At 35.1% G+C, this 17,835-nt stretch overlaps 1 protein-coding gene across 1 annotated transcript; it reads right to left on the reverse strand.

The window, feature by feature from the left end:
* Positions 1-13,374: 13,374 nt before the first annotated feature.
* LOC129953470 (maltase A1-like) lies at positions 13,375-15,770 on the reverse strand. The gene is made up of 6 exons (XM_056066720.1): positions 15,239-15,770; positions 14,604-15,182; positions 14,439-14,546; positions 13,863-14,209; positions 13,670-13,810; positions 13,375-13,509 (listed from the first exon to the last, which is right to left on the reverse strand). The coding sequence occupies exons 1-6, from the start codon at positions 15,755-15,757 to the stop codon at positions 13,443-13,445; spliced, it is 1,761 nt and encodes a 586-aa protein (XP_055922695.1). The 5' UTR covers positions 15,758-15,770; the 3' UTR covers positions 13,375-13,442.
* Positions 15,771-17,835: the final 2,065 nt, after the last annotated feature.

Below are 17,835 nucleotides of genomic sequence, written 5' to 3' on the forward strand. Positions count from 1 at the left end.
AGCAGTCACCATACTAAATATCGCAGTTTTTCATCCTCTTTTTGCTCCATCCCATCGTATTTCCTGGATGGCGGTGATATCTGCTTTATATCGTTCTAGGGCCTCCGCTAATCCTTTGGCCGCACGTGGTCTGTTAAGGGACCTAACATTCTACGTGCATATTCAAAGTTCGTTGTCCTTTATTCGTTTGCGTTGGTTGTCAACAGTAAATCCGTCCGTATCCGAGGCTTGTTGGTGCTTCGCAACTATGAAGCTTTTACGTGGCCAGGAAGTCACTCCGACCTCACAACCCCCAACCTGGAGGGCCAGATCCTAAGTTTAACTCTAAGAATAAGTCGAAGAAGCCCTATAAGGTGTTCAATAAGTAGTTCAACCTTACTGGAACTGAAGACGCCACTGTTGATCTCGATAATTCGTCCGCTGACGTCTGGATAAGGAGAGGTTCCCTAGTGGAAACACCTATCCCCCCTCTCCTTTACTGCCCCCAACAACTTTCCACTGGGGTTGGAACCCAATCTCCAGTTGAGGTACTAGGCACCCGATGTTCACCGCGGGGAGGTGAAAGTGAAATTGATAGACAGAGGTGGGTTTTGAGAAAAACCTGTGGACGCTTGTGTCCTCTTGAATACACATGTCGTATATATTTGTTTTAATAATAATTATTTTATTCATTTTGTAAATTAAAGCTGAATTAAATAAGAACTAAATGAAAAAAATTCGTTCATAGATTATGGTCTTACTATGTTGAGATCTTCGCGTACAACAGAGGTGATAAAATTATGGACACTAACTTTAAGATTACAACGACGACGCACAGGGAACTCAAAGACCAATGACTCTTTTCATACTCGATGGACAAAATATGTTTTCAAAATGCACAAGAGTTATGAATTGTACCATAATTAATGTACGAAACTCGAAAATTCTTTTATTTGCAGTGAGAAGTTGATATTTGTAGAATTTGTAAAACAAACGCACCCATAATTTTGATTTGAAAGAAAATCATAAGCAATAATAATAATAATTTTTCGCTCGCCTCGAAAAGCAATTTGAAAGTTGCAGAAGTTTCTTTAAATCATCGATTCAAAAGTTCCAAAAAGGGCCGTTAGAAATAGGTTTTAAGCTGTTTTTAATTTCTAATTTAAGCAAATTGGTATTGCTAGTTCTTTTTTACATTTTTTGTAAAAAAAACTGTATGTTAAATTTTTTAAAGAATTTTTCCATATGTCAAAACCCTTTTTCATGAAGTAAACAATCCTTCTTTTATAAAATATTCAAAATTAAAAATTACCAAATATAATAAAGAATCCACAAAAGTTTTCCGTTCGGGTCGCATCCCAGGCTTTTCCATTGTGGCTTTAAATAAATCGTTCGTCATGTTTTAAACTTTGGTAACAATTACTCGCATATATAATTTTTTTTAAATGGCAATGATGTTATAATGTTTTCTGACCTAATTTTTTTCCCCAAATATCTTTTATTGATCTTGGAGCAAATTTAGAATGTAAAAAATATTACGTAAAGTTGCTTTCAAACTATTTAACATTTAAAGACTCACCGTTTATTAATTTCAACTTAAGAAACGGACATGTTTTTTACCACTCTTCAATTTGTACTCTAATAATTAAATGTCTCTCATTTATAAACTCGAGATTTTGTATATACAACTATACTGGCATTAATAAATTTTTTAAAAAAAATTGTAAGCAATTCAAGGACATTATTCATTTCTATAAAATTCCTAGATGAATGTGAAGGTTTATTCTTCAAGTCTCAAATTAATTTGTATTGAAGTTCTTCTACCACTTGAATTTCATTTTAATCCCATTTTTGAAGCAAAAATTATTTCTTTCATCAAATTTCCAACTTATCAGGTAATGGTAAAGTATGTTGCATTCTAACCAAATTTGTTAATCAAATTCATGCACTACAACTCCTGAGTTGTTTTGTTTCTAAACTTAGTTCATGCCAACATCAACATTTTTATAACTTACCTTATTCTAGGAATTCTTTCTCCACAAATTTAATTCGAAAACAAAAACAGTCTGCGTTGTTTATGAAAGGTTGTCTGTTTTGAATTTATATTAGAAACGCCAACAACGACGACGTTGAGTAAATTAGATCCAAGCAGAACTAAACCCTAATTTAATTATTTATTTGTGTAGAGCAAGACGCGATGTACATGTACATTATATGTACCCCTTCCGACAACCCTCAACCCCAAGACACACATCGCTTCATCTCCACAAAATGTATATACAATGTGATGTGGTCTAACTTTTTTGCGTAAATTTAATCCTTTTTTAAAACATTATTTTTAAATAATAATAATCATCAACTTGTTTTCCTTTTCCTTGATGTGCTTTTTTTAGTTCCTTTAAAAACAAAAGTTATGTGTGTCAGCGGGTAGGTATAGATATGTATGTATGTAGTTATTAACGTAAAGTTTTAAGCTTTAAAAAAAATATCTGACGAACATTCCACTTAGGCAAAATTAAATATTCTCGTTTCGTTGCATTTGTATCCACAGGATGCATTTACAACGAAACCTACAGGATTTTGTATGCATGCATATTTTTGTGCCACATCTAACTGCAAAGCATATACCTATACCTACATAGGACCTATAGGTTAAAGTAACTTTCTACCAAGCCAGGCCATCAGGACTTGTGTTGTGAGAGTGCAAAAAGTAAATAACTTCATGAGAAAATGTTAAAACAAATATCCTTTTCCGGGAAGCTCTCGGGACCGGGAGGTACAAAGTTCACTGGAATTCAAGCTTAACTTAATTTCTTTAATAGTTTTTTTTTTTTTTTTAGTTTAGTGTGTATCTATGTATAGGTGTTTTAAAGTGATTCACTGCTCCACACTCACACGTATCGATGCAATTTATTTTTTGTGTTCAACGGTTCGTCATCCTTGATCGTCCTCGCTGCAGCTTCGGTCGTGAATAAATAAATAAAAAAAAATATAAAATTAAACTAAAATAAAATTTTGAAAACAGAAAAATAAAGAAACTCCTGAATCTATGCTCTCTCGTTTAATACCTACCTACCATCCTCGGAGAAAGAGGCAGTACCAAAGAGCAAGAGCATCATCTTTAGCAGTAGAAGCAGCATCAGCAGCAGCAGCATAAAAAGGATATAAGAAAATGTGTTTACCAACCGCTTATATTGGGGGCAAAAAGAAGTGTTACGTGCTTACATAAAAGTGTTTCACAGTGTTGTTCGGTCGTGTTGTGTTATTTCCGTTGTTGCTCCTTTTTCTGTTTCTGGTTTTTCGTCCTGTCCTTGCCTTGTGCCTGGGTGTCCTGTGTTTGGTTTGCTTGGTGTTATCCTTGCGATATTTTATGATAACAAAAGTCCAATGCCAAAACGGGAAAAAATGTGAATTTATTCGAGCACACAAGATTCTGTGTATCTTTATATCGTCGTCGTTGAAATAATAATAAAAGAAAAACATCCTTTCCCATTTACGAGTTGTTATTATTGTCCGTTTTTGTCTCTTGTTTGTGTGTCGCTCCTGTCGTCGGTCGTCGGCGGCGCTCGGTGGTGGCTATTGTCATCAATACATACCCATACGAATATGTATGCATATGAAGAAGTATGAGATGAAGTTCATAATATAATTGTAACCACAAAAAATCACATAGTAAATTGAAAGTTCTGAGAAGTCCAAGGAGCCAGGCAATCTGCGAGGAACTGCATACATATACAATATACAAAAATAAAAGTCAAAAAGGATGTAAGGCAGCGTGCAGGCGTCCTGTCGCTTGCTTTTAACTTTTTCAACAACAACACCAATAAAACATACATCCTGTTGGCTTGTATTCGATATAAAGGTATAGATACCACACCATAGGTAGAAAGGAGGTGAGATCCTTTTTACCTCAACCTTAACCTCTATATACATCAAAAAAGATAAAATATAGAGGAAAATAATATTCGTGTTGAAAAACAAAACGAGAAGTAAAAACCAGTCAACATAGGTTGCCCGCAGTCAGTGCTGGGTTGCCCCCGTGGGGAGCCGTCATCTCCACGACCAACAAAGCCACCCGTTTGGCCACCAGAACCGGAACTTCCACTGGAATCACAATGGGCAGACGGCATTACGGAAGGTTATTGGGATCAGGGCGGTCCATGGGTATGTTTCCTTTCTATAGCTCTACTATTTTATATTCAATTTTTCTTTTATATAAAATAAAAACAACAACATTGGTGCATGTTTATATTTTTATATACAGGGTGGGTCAAAAAACTGACTTCCTAACTGAAAGTGATTATAATAATTTTTATAGATTTAATTTGTTATTAATAATTTAATGTATGTATGGAATATAATGTCCGTCAAAATAGTCTCTTTCTAGAGCTTTTTCAAATAACACTTCGAAAGTCAGCTGGGCTTAGCGCCGGTGTTTCAGCACTTAAATAACACTTTACTCTTCGAAAAACATCACAGACAAATTTTTGCAGCTGTCAAATCCAAGAAACGTGAAGGTCAATTAATACTGAATTATGGTGGAAGCAGTGTGTGCAGTAAATCCATGCTCCTAAAACCAAATATCAAAACTGTCAGCAGTAGCTGGCTTAACAAAATGTTTGACCTAAGCCGCATAACTTTTAGCATTTATGGTTACAATATTAATCGTATCGGCTTTAAAGAAAAACACTTACTTAGGTCAAGCTTAAAGTGTATAGAGACTCTATTACTCCTATGCGTCGTTAACGATTTCTGAAAATGTGTCCAAGCTCCATCTAAATCTTCTCTATAAGTGCTTACTATTGTTCCACCGTGCTACGCCAAGTATTTCTGCCTTACTGTAAGAATTAATAAGTGTGTATTGCAGGCCATACTTGGCCATACTTGGCCTGCAATACACACTTATGCAAGAGTATGTCCATTGTCCAATCTACTTCCATTTTTTGTACAAAACGTAAATGAGTTCCTGCGCATGAAGCTCAGAATATTTTGAAGGCACAAACGTTTGCAGCACTTTTTGAAAGTTTCTGTGTCTTTCTAAGTGCTGCCATAAAAAGCACAGCTTTAACATCATAATGGAACAGTCATAGGTTTCTCTTCATGCTATAAGAGTTGTTTTTCCATGTATTGGACAGAACTCCAAACGGAGCATTTGCTTTTTTAATATGGATGTATACGTCCAATTGAATTTCATCAACCCTAGAGACAATACTCAAAAGATATCAAGAAATCATCTACCTCTTCCGGTTTGTCAAGAAATATTGAAGCACATTCATGAGGAAGTTACAAGGCTGATCCTTTGAATTTTTTACCGAATTGATCCCCAGCGCCTCGATTGCTGCTTATCTCTCCATTGCCGTATGAAAAAATTAACACACGTCTTCTAGATGTAGCAGTTGATATTTGACGTGAAATTCCAGAGTCCACTAAATTTTTCCACCGATTTGGAAACGCAGCCTGCAGGAAACAGCTGTAATTCGATTATTAGAAAACTTCGCAAAGCACTGCGGGACACAATGGGGTGCCTTCATGTAGTTCGAGGTTTTTCAGCTCGAGGGAAATCAACTACAGCTCCAAATTCCTTATTTAAGTAACTTGATGTAGGATACAAGAATACAAAATAAAAACTTTAAAATTATGATTTTTTAAATTAGGAAGAAACTTTTCACCAACCCTGTATGTGTATCTTCTTATAGTTTTCGTGTGGGTTTTCGACAGGATATTAATATCTATGTTTTTTTTTGGAAAATATCAAAAATATTCGAAAGGTTTATTGTTTAGCACACACATTCTTGACATCGACATCATATACCTACCTACACGAACAGGACATGCAACTACACCACCACCCCTCCCTCTCTACCACCCATAATTCATATAGCATGCTTTCTAGCTGGCAAGGACGACATCGACAACGAAGAACAAGGGATTTTTCTGTTTGTTTTTAATGCATAGCAACATGTATATAGAAAGTTTTCGTATTATATGTACATAAGTATTCGAAAGGCGATTTGGTATTTTATCGAAAAATTTGCTGTTAGTTCAAAAACCTTTAACTGAACTGAACGGAATGTTTTTGTTCGTGTCATTTTTATTTTTGTTTGTTTGCATCTACCTATTGTTGCTCCCACAGAGAGGAAAATGAAGATTGAATGTTTTCCGGTGGTAAGTGGCAGCTCTATTGTGTTGTGTTTGGAAACAAGCTTATGTTTTTGTTAAAAGGTTTTTAAATGTGTGTCTTTTTCAACAGCTAGATACACAAAAAAAAATGAAACTCTACGAAAAAATATGAGAAGAAGAAAGTTTTAAAAATGTTGAAAGCTTTAACTGTAGTTTGTAGAATAGTTTATAAAAAGCGAAAAAAGGATCCTTTTTTAGATAGAATTATTAATGGTGACCTTAAGTCGGAGAGAGCACAGCTTAAAATGAATTTTTGCGCTTGACTTATTTGAGATTTGATGCATTTTTCAGATGGTATTAAACATACATACCTTTAAAAAATAGTTAAAGGATGTTAAGTCTTAAGAGGTAATTAAGTATCAACCTTACAGTAGATTTAAACAGATTAACTATTACAAACGAAAATCTCTTACGATTATTAAAGTAGAGACTTAGAAACTTTAATCCACAAAAAAGGGAGGTATTTGCAAAAACTTATTACCTAGGTTTTGAATTTGTATTTGTACAAAAGTTTTATAATTGGCATACTAAAATCGCACTGTTAGAGTTAAATCTACTTTTTCCGTTTAGATTAATATCTTGAAAGTTATCAAATAGATTGTCAAAAAAGTGGAATGTCATTTTTGACAAGGAAGAGTTACTTTTAAATATTAGTTGAAATTAAGAAATTGTAAGAAAAGAAAAACTATGTTCGGTATGTGGAAAACAGGGGCGGATAGCTCTAAGAATAGCCTAAATTAGCTGTTTTGGCTGGTTTTGGTTTTGTTAGGCTTCCCTTTAGAAGTTATTTCAGTCTATTAAATTTGTCAAATTGAAAATTGTGCAATTTCTTGATATTTTAATCGTTATAGCGTGTTTTGCATCTCAAAAACCGGGAGAGATACCGTCTTCTAACACAATTTTTTCTAACAGATACTAATATTATGATATAAGCTGTAAAAGATATAGTTAAGGATTCAAGTAATAATTCCATGAAATTTTGTGATTGGAATTTACGTAAAGGTTACTTCTGAATTAAGTCTCCAAAGTTCCCCACAATACCCAGATAAATTAGAGATATACGTATGATCATTCTTAAAAAAATAAGTTAACTTTTAATTCCAAACCTTATGAAATTGTATTAAAAAAGGTTGCAAAATCTAAGACAATGAGTAGAATTCTTGTGAAACATGATGATTTTTGAGTGCCACGGGTAAAATATTATCAGAAGACCCTCTAAAATGATGTAAGGTCAATATTGTCGTATAAAATAAGAATCAAAATCCTTAATGTTATCTTATGTGAAAGGGTAATTTTTTTCGAACAAATTTCATAAACGTACAATATTTAGGAAAGGAGTTTCTAGCAAAAGTTACCTTTACCTTAAAGAAAAATTTCAGTATGGGCCGCACCCCACAGTTTTTTTGAATGTAATAAATATTCAAAACATTTTAATGATGTAATTATAGAATCAACATAAATTTAACTATACTGTAGCTTGGCGAAATTTAAGGTCAAGACAAATTGTAGAAATTGACAATTATTAAAAGTGTTTCTTTATGTTGCCTTGAAGAGGAAGACTGTTTCAGTTCATTAACTTTGATTTTAATAAACATTGCAAATACTTAAAACAAAAACAAATGTTATATTTTTTAGACATTAGGGATTGAAAATAATTTCATAAATTTCGATAAATAGTACCCCTGAGCGGCGCGCATCCGAAATGTTGATTTACCATAAGTCTTGTGCATAATTGAGACTGAATTTTTCCAAAAGAGATGCATGTTGGCTTGGAGGGGGCGTGAATTCATAACTAAAGAAAAAATCAAATCGTATAGGTCGTCGTAAAATCACCTCCTTAATGTATTCCTGGGCTGTTTGGCACTAAGCATTGTCGAAGACGCGATAATAGTCTTGCCTTTTTGAAGTAAACAGAACCGTTTATTCAGCCTGAAAATGGCAACGGCCGGTTTTCCCATTTTCACGCTATGAAAACCAAATAATTTTTTTTTTCAATCTGAGCTTGATAGTTCTTATTTACTCTACCATATTTCATCTTCGTATATTTACATTCCCATCTACATAAATCCTAGAATAGAATTATTTTTTCTATAATATAAATGACTAACTTAAAATTAAATGAAATGCATGACTGGGTCATACGAACTTGCTCACCCATCCAAAGAGTCAGTTTCAAAAAATATTTCCTGTACTTAAAGGTTTTATCTGCAAAAAAATGTTTGTTTTAAAAAATCCTAGCGCCATTTAATTTCTCAAAAAAAACCTTAACTATACGATATTTATATTAAAAAAATATATAAAGAGGTGTTTTTTGAATATATACTTTTTACATTTTTATTTGATAACAAATCTTGACCTTCAAGACATCAAAATTTGAAAACCAATGTATATTTTTGTAAAAACAGAATTAAAAATAATCACATTTTAACCATCAAATATTATTGAAGCAGTATCAGAGTATTGAAATCGGTTGATTAGATCCTGAGAGAGCTTAAAAACAAAGTAACAGTTCTTTAGGGGTACCTTTCTGAAAAAATTTGATTTAAATTGGAAGAAGCCAAATTCAGAAACAATTATGGGGACAGACGGAAGGATATTACTCAACTCACTTTTTTCGACTTCTCCTCGATCGTAATGTTATGTTTGATTAAATTCACGAGTTTGAAATTGTTTACGAATGCAAAACTTGCCATATAGCTCCTTTACAAAAATAAATTAAATTGGGTGGAGCAACAGTCCGTTGTGCGAGTATATGCAGGGATGGAGGGGACGAACGGCTAATTTGAGAAAGCACTTTTTCATTACAAGAATTACTGTTGGAGAATTTTGTCAATTCATCGCAAGAGGCAGTACCCGTGAATATAACTTAAGGTGGCACAGACAGGGATCGAACCCAAGACGTCTCGCATAACAGTCCAACGCACTAACCATCATGCCACGGGTACTACTTTGTTACCAGAACGATGTTCACGTACGTTCGTGACGTTTTTTTGTCCTCCATAGCTCCAGAACCAGTAGAGATATCGACTTAAATAAGTTTTGTTGCACAGATGATAAAGAAGAAATTACTCTCAAAAAATTTCGTAGGTGGGTTTTTTACCATAGCAATTACAAAAAAGTTGAAACTCTAGAGATTTGAATTAAATTGTATATTATTTATTGTAACGCGTTACCAAACAAATATATTTTTGGAAAAAAATCCAATTAACGATTTTTTTATAAATCAAGAAAGCCATCACTCAAAGTTGGTAAAAAAATTTTCGACGAAATATCTTTTCAAACATTTGAGGTATGACTTCCGTCTTATTTTATATGAAATATTGTTTTCAATTTTGAGAAAAATCTATTCGACAGTTTTTAACAAAAAATAAAAACCTAAATCAAGCAATACTTAAAATTCATAAAAAATCATTTTCAAATATCTTTTCAAAACTTTGAGTTATTAGCTTTAAGCTAATTTAGTTCAAGGTCATTTTCAAGAATATTGACTGTTTTTTTTTTACAAAAAATAAAAACTTACTTACGTACTTAAGGTTACGCTACAGTCCGGGGTGGACCTGGGCCTCAACGAAAAGTTGGTTGGGGTCCTCTCCCACCTGTGTGCGCCACCTGAGTCGCGGTCTTCCTCTACTGCGCTGTCCCTCGGAATTGGATTCGAAGACCATCCGGGCTGGAGCGTTGATATCCATTCGCTTTACATGACCCAGCCACCTAAGCCGTTGGACTTTAATTTTGCTAACAAGGTCATTGTAGCTGTACAGCCTGTACAGTTAGTCGTAATATCTGCTCCTCCATTCTCCATCGTACGGGACAAAAATCACCCGGTGAATTTTTCTCTGGAAGCATCCTAAGACGCTCTCATCTTTCCAGGCCTCAGCGCCATAAATGAGAACCGGGATGATGAGTGTCTTATGGATGGTGATTTTAGATGCTCGAGAGAGGACTTAACTTCTCAATTCCAAAAAAGCAGTGATTTGCAAGAGTTATTCTTCGTTTGATTTCAGCGCTGGTATCCTTGTCTGTGTTAATAGCGGTGCCTAGGTAAACAAAGTCCTTAACTAACTAAAAGTTATAGCCGTACATGGTGACGTTTTGTCCAATACGTCGTTCTCCTTTTTTGATGACAGCATGTACTTGGTCTTGCCCTCATTGACCAATAAACCCATCTTCTTCGCTTCCGTCGCAATGGTCAAAAACGCTCCACTGACATCACGCTTTGATCTTCCAATTATGTCATTATCATCTGTGTATCTGAGTAATTGGATGGACCTGTGGAAGATTGTGCCTTTAGTGTTGACGGTTGAGTTTCGCACAATTCTTTCCAGAACGATATTGAAGAAGTCGCATGACAGTGCATCGCCTTGTCTAAAATCTTTTTTGACATCAAACGAATCGGTGAGATCTTTTCCGACCTTGAAAGGGCAGCGTGCATTCTCCATCGTCATTCTGCACAAACGGGTAAGGTTGACTGGGATGCCAAAACTAGACATTGCTCGGTAGAGCTCTTCCCAATAGATGCTGTCATACGCGGCTTTAAAATCGATAAAGAGATGGTGGGTATCGATTTGAAGCTCCTGGGTTTTTTCCAAGATCTGCCGTAGTGTGAATATTTGGTCGTTAGTGGACTTTCCTGGTCTGAAGCCACTGAGATAAGGACCAATGGGGTTGTTGACGAATGGCTTCAGACGTTCACATAATACGGCAGAGAGGATCTTGTATACAATGTTAAGGAGACTGATGCCTCTGTATTCTCCTTTCTTATGTATCGGGCACACTATGCTGAGATTCCACTCATCAGGCATGCTTTCTTCCGACCATATTTTGCAGATGAGTTGGTGGATGCTCCCTACCAAGTCATCACCTGCTGCTTTGAATAGTTGCAGCTATGCCGTCAGTTGTCAGCTGTCTTTTCGTCTAGGTCAGGTAGGCGGAATTGTTGATCTGCTTCGCCGAGGTTGAGTGGTTCTGTCTCCTTTACAGCGGAATTCGGTTTGTCATCGACGTTATATAATATGGAGAAGTGGTCTTTCCATATTCTTAACATCGATTGCGCTTCTACAACGATGTTCCCCTCATCGTCTTTAGAGGCTTCAGTTCGTGGCTGGTACCCTTGAGAGGTTTTTTGTACCTTTTGGTGAAATTTATGAACCTCATTCCTGTTGTGAAATCCCTTTATCTCCTTGATGGCGCGCTTCTCATGCTCTCTTTTTTTCATCTAAGAAGCTAGTGTTCCTCTCTCCTCTTCTGCTCGTAGATCTCACGAGCAGCTCTGGTGCTTTTGTGCAACTCCGTTTTGTATGCCTGTTGTTTCGCTGCGTGAGCTTGCCGGCATTCGTCGTCAAACCAGTGTTTCGCTGTGGTGGCGGTGTGAAACTTAGTACATCAAGGCAGCATCTCTGAAGGCTGCAAGGCAATGTTGCCACTGGTTTTCGATGCTTAATGCAGGCAGCGTAGGACTCCTTAAGAGGTTATTAGAGACTCGATCGGAAAAAGAATCCGAAATCTTCTAAGACAATTTCAATGTCACATCCAGGGCACTGCTCATATATCTTGCCCAAGAGCTCGAAGAATATTTCTTTGGTGTCTTCATCTTTTTCCTCTGTTGGGGCATGCGCGCATATGAGGCTTATGTTGCAAATTTAGCCTTGATGCGGATTGTCGTGATGCGCTCGCTCACACTGTTGAAACTCAAGACTTTTTGTCTGAGTCTAGTTCCAACAACAAATCCACATCCAAATAGACGCTGCCTTTGTTCTCGGTAGCAGTCGCCGTAATATGCATCGCAGTCTTTTAGTTTGCTTTTGCCGGGTCCATACCATCGCACTTCTTGGATGGCGGTAATATCTACCTTGCAGTAGTTTAGGGCTTCCGCTAGTTGTTCGGCTGCACGTGGTCTGTTAAGTTACCTAACATTCCACCTACAGATCCGAAGTTCGTTGTCCTTATTTCGTTTGCGTGGGTTGTCAACAGTGAATCCGTTTGTATCCGAGGCTTGTTGGTGCTTCGCAACTAAAGTATTTTTTACGTGGCCAGGAAGTCATCCCGACGGCAAAACCCCCAACCTGGAGGGCCAAAAAAAAAAGATACTATGAAAATATTAATAAAAGTATATACAAATTTATTTTCGACTAAAATATCTTTTCAAAAATTAAAAATATTTGCTTCACGGTTCTTGATACCTCGTGAACAATAGAAGATATTGACTTCACATTAATTTAATTCATCGAATTTGAATTTGTTTATATAAGAAATACAAAATTTTAAGAAATGCTACTAAAATTGGCAAAAGCTGATTTTCGACTAAAAATCTCGCTAAGAAAAATATATTTCGAAATCAAACTATTTCATTGTATGAAAAATTTTGTTGGAAAATTTGAAATTTTTAAGAATAATTCAACCTTTAACAAGACACAAAAACCTACAAATTTTGAGCAAGACAAATCGACAGACAGGATGTGAAGTTCTCAGTGCGTGTCGCATCCCAGCCCTTTAAAAAAAAAATGTTTTGGAATAATTGTAACATTTCGGAAATGTTTCTATGTTTCTGAAATGTGTCTTTGGTCTGTACACACCTTTTTACTCTTTTCATTTACGCAACGTGAAAAACAAGTCCTTAGGCTCTACGATCGATATAAGAAATTCGTTAGGTTATCAAGGAAATAGAGACGGGTAAATTGTTTATGAAAAATTTTATAAAAAGGATATGGTGCTGCAATTGATTGACCAATATAAGCCCAGCCATTTTAAGTTAAGTCTTTTTCAAGCTATACCTATTGAAACATACTCTTTTCCATAATTCACAAAATTAATTGAACATTTTTTTATAAAGAAATTTATGACAAAAATTCTACAATAATCAAACTCATGGAGAATTATTATTTTTTAATAAAAAGCGTGTCTTTGTCGATCTCTCGATGTTTTTATACAGAAAGTGTTGCGTTTAATATATTTTAGCACAAGGCCCGCTCTTTTTATGAATCCTATTCTGATATTCAAAGCCTAATTGTTAATGTTCAACGGTTTCTCTCTTTAAAATCTCCTGCGTTTGCATAACTTTTGTTTAATCATATTAAGCGTTTTGGTAATCAAGTTAAGGGTATTCATATGATAACTTTAATGTCTGGAAATTGTTTGGTTCTTTTATACAAAAATACATACATAGTAACAAGTTTTCTTTAATATACAAATTTTATTCAAAAATAGAATTAAATTTAATAATTTCTTATTAAACACATGTCAATCATCAATCTTGACAGTTATATTATGTACTCCAGGTACCTAAACTATGTTTTGACCAATACCAAGCTTTCATATGGACTTAGTTCTATTCTTCCAGCTTGAATGGTAATTCTAAAAAGAAACGAAAATCAATTAGTTTTCTTTGTTGTTAAATAAATGAATGGTTTTTGTTAAAATCGATTTTAAAGTTTTGGAAAATATTCTAATAACTTTCGATTTTTGAAAGTTTTAATTACATTTTATAAAAAGTCAATATATTTTTTATCCTTACCCTTCACTTTTCGTTGAATACACATTCATAATTGAAGTCTTTATGGTTTCTGGTAAAGTGACATCGAAGTCTCTAATATTGATTGTTGATGCCGAGTTACCAACATTAGCTAACAACACCAGTTTTTCCCCATTAAGTGACCTTAGATACATATGTTAAAGCATAAAAACATCGATAATGATTAATGATCTACCTTTCTAGTACAAATATGGAATCACTGAGAGCCTTGAACCTATAAGTTCCATTTTTAAGTAATTTGCTTTGTTTTCGAAGATTGACTAAAGCCTTGTATATATTAAAATGACTTTTTGGTGATTTCCGTTCGTCTTCTACATTTGTCGTTTCATAGCCAGCAGCAAGAGGAAGCCAGGTTTTGGCGGCAGTAGAGAATCCAGCATTTTTACTATTACTCCATTGGAAAGGTGTACGTGAGGGATCTCTAGTGAATTTTTCATAGATTTGTGGATTAGAGTTGCATGCAGCTGGATCTACACTATCAGCCCACGATATCTCACCATCGATCATTCCCAGCTCTTCACCCTAACATAAATGTTAAACAAAAAAATGATAAAGATTATTCGATGTAAAACCTCGCCTCGAAAAGACGTAAACGCCTACGAACAGAAAGTTCGCTCAATGTGGTAAGTTCGTAAGCTTTAGATTCGTTGTTCTAGGCTTAAGGTCTGTGATAATTATGACCTCATGGTATGTTATCTCAGTAACCAAAATAAAATGAACTTTAAGCAATAAACTTCTTCCTGAGGTATACCTGATATGTAATACTTGCTCCAGGAAGCATCATAACCAGCATATTCATAGTATCAGCCAATTCAATTCCATATCGACTTGCTGTTCGCCTTTGATCATGGTTTCCAGTCTAAAAAAAACAAATTTGTGAAGCCTTCAAGTACCTTCAAAAACAATAATAACTTACCACCCAATTAGCAGTTCGTCCTGCAGGCATTTTGTCCAACCAAGCAGCAATGCTTTTTTCCAAATCTGTCGCTTTCAATCCTTTGTGTAACATTGTTATCAAATTGAAATTAAACGGTAAATGTGCACCTTTTGTAGTGCTATTCCCATACATAGGCATAGTAAACCAAGCTGGTGCGTAAGTTTCAATCAACAGAACTCTCGTATCACCACCGTGAATTCGCTGATAATCGTCCATTACGGTACGCCATTGATAGACCATGTCAAGGGTTTCGGGTTGATTTTCGGTGTAAATGTGAGTAACGTAATCATGATCATCCTTATCATTAGTAGTTCCGCTAAGTGGCTCATCTGGATAACGCCCTGTGCTATCGGGTAGAGCCTCAAACAGAACTGGAACGGCGTCAATTCTAAAACCAGCAACACCCATATCCAGCCAATATCTCAAAACACGTTTCATTTCTTCGACCACTAATGGATTGCGGTAATTTAAATCGGCTTGTTGAACTGCAAATTGATGGAGATAGAATTGTTTTCTTTCATCATTCCATTCCCAGGCGGATCCTCTGAAGGCTTGAATCTACATTACAAAATGATTATTTTCGTTTTTGGCTAAAATTAAATTATTAAACTTACCCAATTACTTGGAGGGAGTCGTTTGCCTCCATTTGGATTCTCATAACCATCATGCCAGACAAAGAAGTCCTCAAAGCCTCTCTCGCGTTTCACTGACTTCTTGAACCATTCATTTTCAGTACTAGCGTGATTCGGGACGAAGTCTAAAATAATTTTGAGACCAAGATTTTTTGCCTTTGCGATGAGATTTTTCAAATCATCAATTGTTCCGTATTCCGGTTGAATTTCATAAAAACTTGAAATATCATAGCCAAAATCAACCATTGGCGATTTGAAAATTGGAGAAAGCCAAGCTGCCGTTACACCGATTTCTTTAAGGTAATCCAACTTCGAAGTTATTCCATTTATGTCACCAATCCCGTCACCATTCGAGTCCATGAATGACCGAGGATATATTTGGTAAAATTGGGCAGTTTGCCACCAATCCTTTTCAGATTCAACTACATCAGGAGCCTTGCAGGCTAAAACGATATTTTTCAGCAGCAGCACTGCTATGAGAGTCAAACAAACGGAACCCATGTTTCCAATAAAGTATTAAACTAAAGCAAAGGTTTTCATGGTATTTATATGAATTCTTATATACTTGAGATTAAGTACATAGTCAATATTAAATTTGTTTTACCTTATTCTTATATGGACAAACAATAATCAATAAAGGTGATAAGCTTTGTCAACAGCTGTCAATAGTTTAGTGAAGTGTTTCAAAACATTGAAAATCTTTGAAAATCTTCTTGAGTCTTGTAATACCTTTCGTAATCAGTTATTTTAGATATACCCTCTCTTATGTACATAGGCATAACGTTGAGTGGCATTATTTAAGGTTAATTTCAAAAATACGGATTAAAAATAAAATAAAGTGGGGGCAGGTAGTTACAGTGAGATAATTGGTGAAAGATTCAAGAAAAAATATAAGAACAAATTGAGCTCAATGCCTTCAAACTCTCTCAAGCAAACGATTCTTAATATGTTGATAAGCTTGTTTTTGTATTTTTTCTAGCTACTATAGTATTCAGATTAATTTGAAGAAAAAAAAAACATGAAATAGTCTCCAGTTTTAACAAAATTATCAAATTATCGAAAATTATTATAGTCTGTGAATTCTAGCAAAATGTAACCGGAACCCTAAATAAAACTTTAACCAAAAAAAATTCAAAAGTTATAGCCCTTTTAATAAAAATACGTTTTGTTTTTAAACAACAAGAAAAAATATTATTTAAACCACCTTCAAAATAATTGTATCTTATTGTATCTCTAATAAAATTCTGTTATAACTTACATTTTGTATTGAGAATATTTCTTTCTCTGTTTTCCAAGCACAGACTTTTAATAAGGTAAATGTTTCTTTTAACGTAAGCGTTTTCTTTCACTTCGATTTTGTGCAAATTTTGGACATACAATGATTAGATGGAAGAAGCAATTTTAAGCCTTCAGATTACATAGTAAACAAAACTGATTGATGCTGTTATTACATGGTTTTAAGTTAAGTCCAATGATTTCACATCTTGTCTTGAAAATCAGAGATATTTCCCTTTAGCTGTGCGCATCGTTAAGGTAACTTGCTTCCATTGATTCTATTATTGCTGAGCTTCTTTGATGAGTGGAACTCTGGCAGCGTCTTAAATTATTAAGTGATTAAATTATTTTGTAGAGCCGTTCTTCAAAGTGCTTCAAATTACTGAGCATAACTTAGTTAGACCCATCTCGAGAGTACCCGTGGCATGATGTTTAGTGCGTCTGACTGTCATGCCAGAGGTCTTGGGTTTGATAACTGCCTATGCCATCCAAAGTTTTTTTCAAGGGTACTGCCTCTAGCGAAGAATTGAAAAATTTTCCAAGAGTAATTCTTGCCATGAAAAGTGCTTTCTCAATTAAGCCGTTCGGATTCGGCTTAAAACTGTAGGTCCCCTCCATTCCTGACAACAGTATTTGCACAAAGTAGTGGTTGAAAGATATAAGTCACTAGACCCTAGTTCTCAACGGAATGTTGCCCCACACAATTTATTTTTTACATCTCGAGATATAAGGCATGCGTCCGAGTTTTTAACGGCAGACTGAATAGCTTTTTTAAAAAGTCTTTTTCAAATGTTTCTGTTGCTTCATTTAATTTATTATCCATACTTAAATAGATAAATATAGAGATGACTTTATAACAGCATTGAATACTTTGTATTTTGCTGACATTGCAATACGTTGATTCGAAAAGATATTTCTCCATGTTAAGCAGGCTTTGCAAAGAAGAAGATTTCACTGTTACATGTTCATTATAGTCCATGGTTTTGTTGATATTCGATCTGAGGTACTTGTACGTCCTTAAAGTCAATGCATATACATCACAACTTCGGTTGTTCTAGGGAACACCACTGTTTTGGACTTGTTTCATAGACAGTCAATTTATCATCAGAGAGGACGACTAAATCATCGGCACACTAAAGTATTAATTGTCAGACCAGCGATTCCAACAATTCCAGACCGATACGTCACAACATCATTGCTGAAAAAAAGAGCACTCAAAAGAAACTGTTTAATTCCAGTGTCCGTTTCAAGCCTATTTAAGAGTGATCCTTAGCAGTTTTTTTTTTGAATGGTCATACCAATGA

This window comes from Eupeodes corollae, unplaced genomic scaffold, assembly GCF_945859685.1.
Source record: "Eupeodes corollae unplaced genomic scaffold, idEupCoro1.1 scaffold_613, whole genome shotgun sequence".
In the NCBI taxonomy this organism is placed as follows: domain Eukaryota; kingdom Metazoa; phylum Arthropoda; class Insecta; order Diptera; family Syrphidae; genus Eupeodes; species Eupeodes corollae.

Bases quoted from the DNA above. Each gene is read 5' to 3' on its own strand.
- LOC129953470 (XM_056066720.1), bottom strand. From the start codon at position 15,757: ATGGGTTCCGTTTGTTTGACTCTCATAGCAGTGCTGCTGCTGAAAAAT. The intron at 14,547-14,603 runs GTAAGTTATTAT...TGTTTTTTTTAG, and splicing joins GACGAACTGCTAATTGGGTG to ACTGGAAACCATGATCAAAG. The intron at 14,210-14,438 runs GTATACCTCAGG...CATTTATGTTAG, and splicing joins GAGCAAGTATTACATATCAG to GGTGAAGAGCTGGGAATGAT.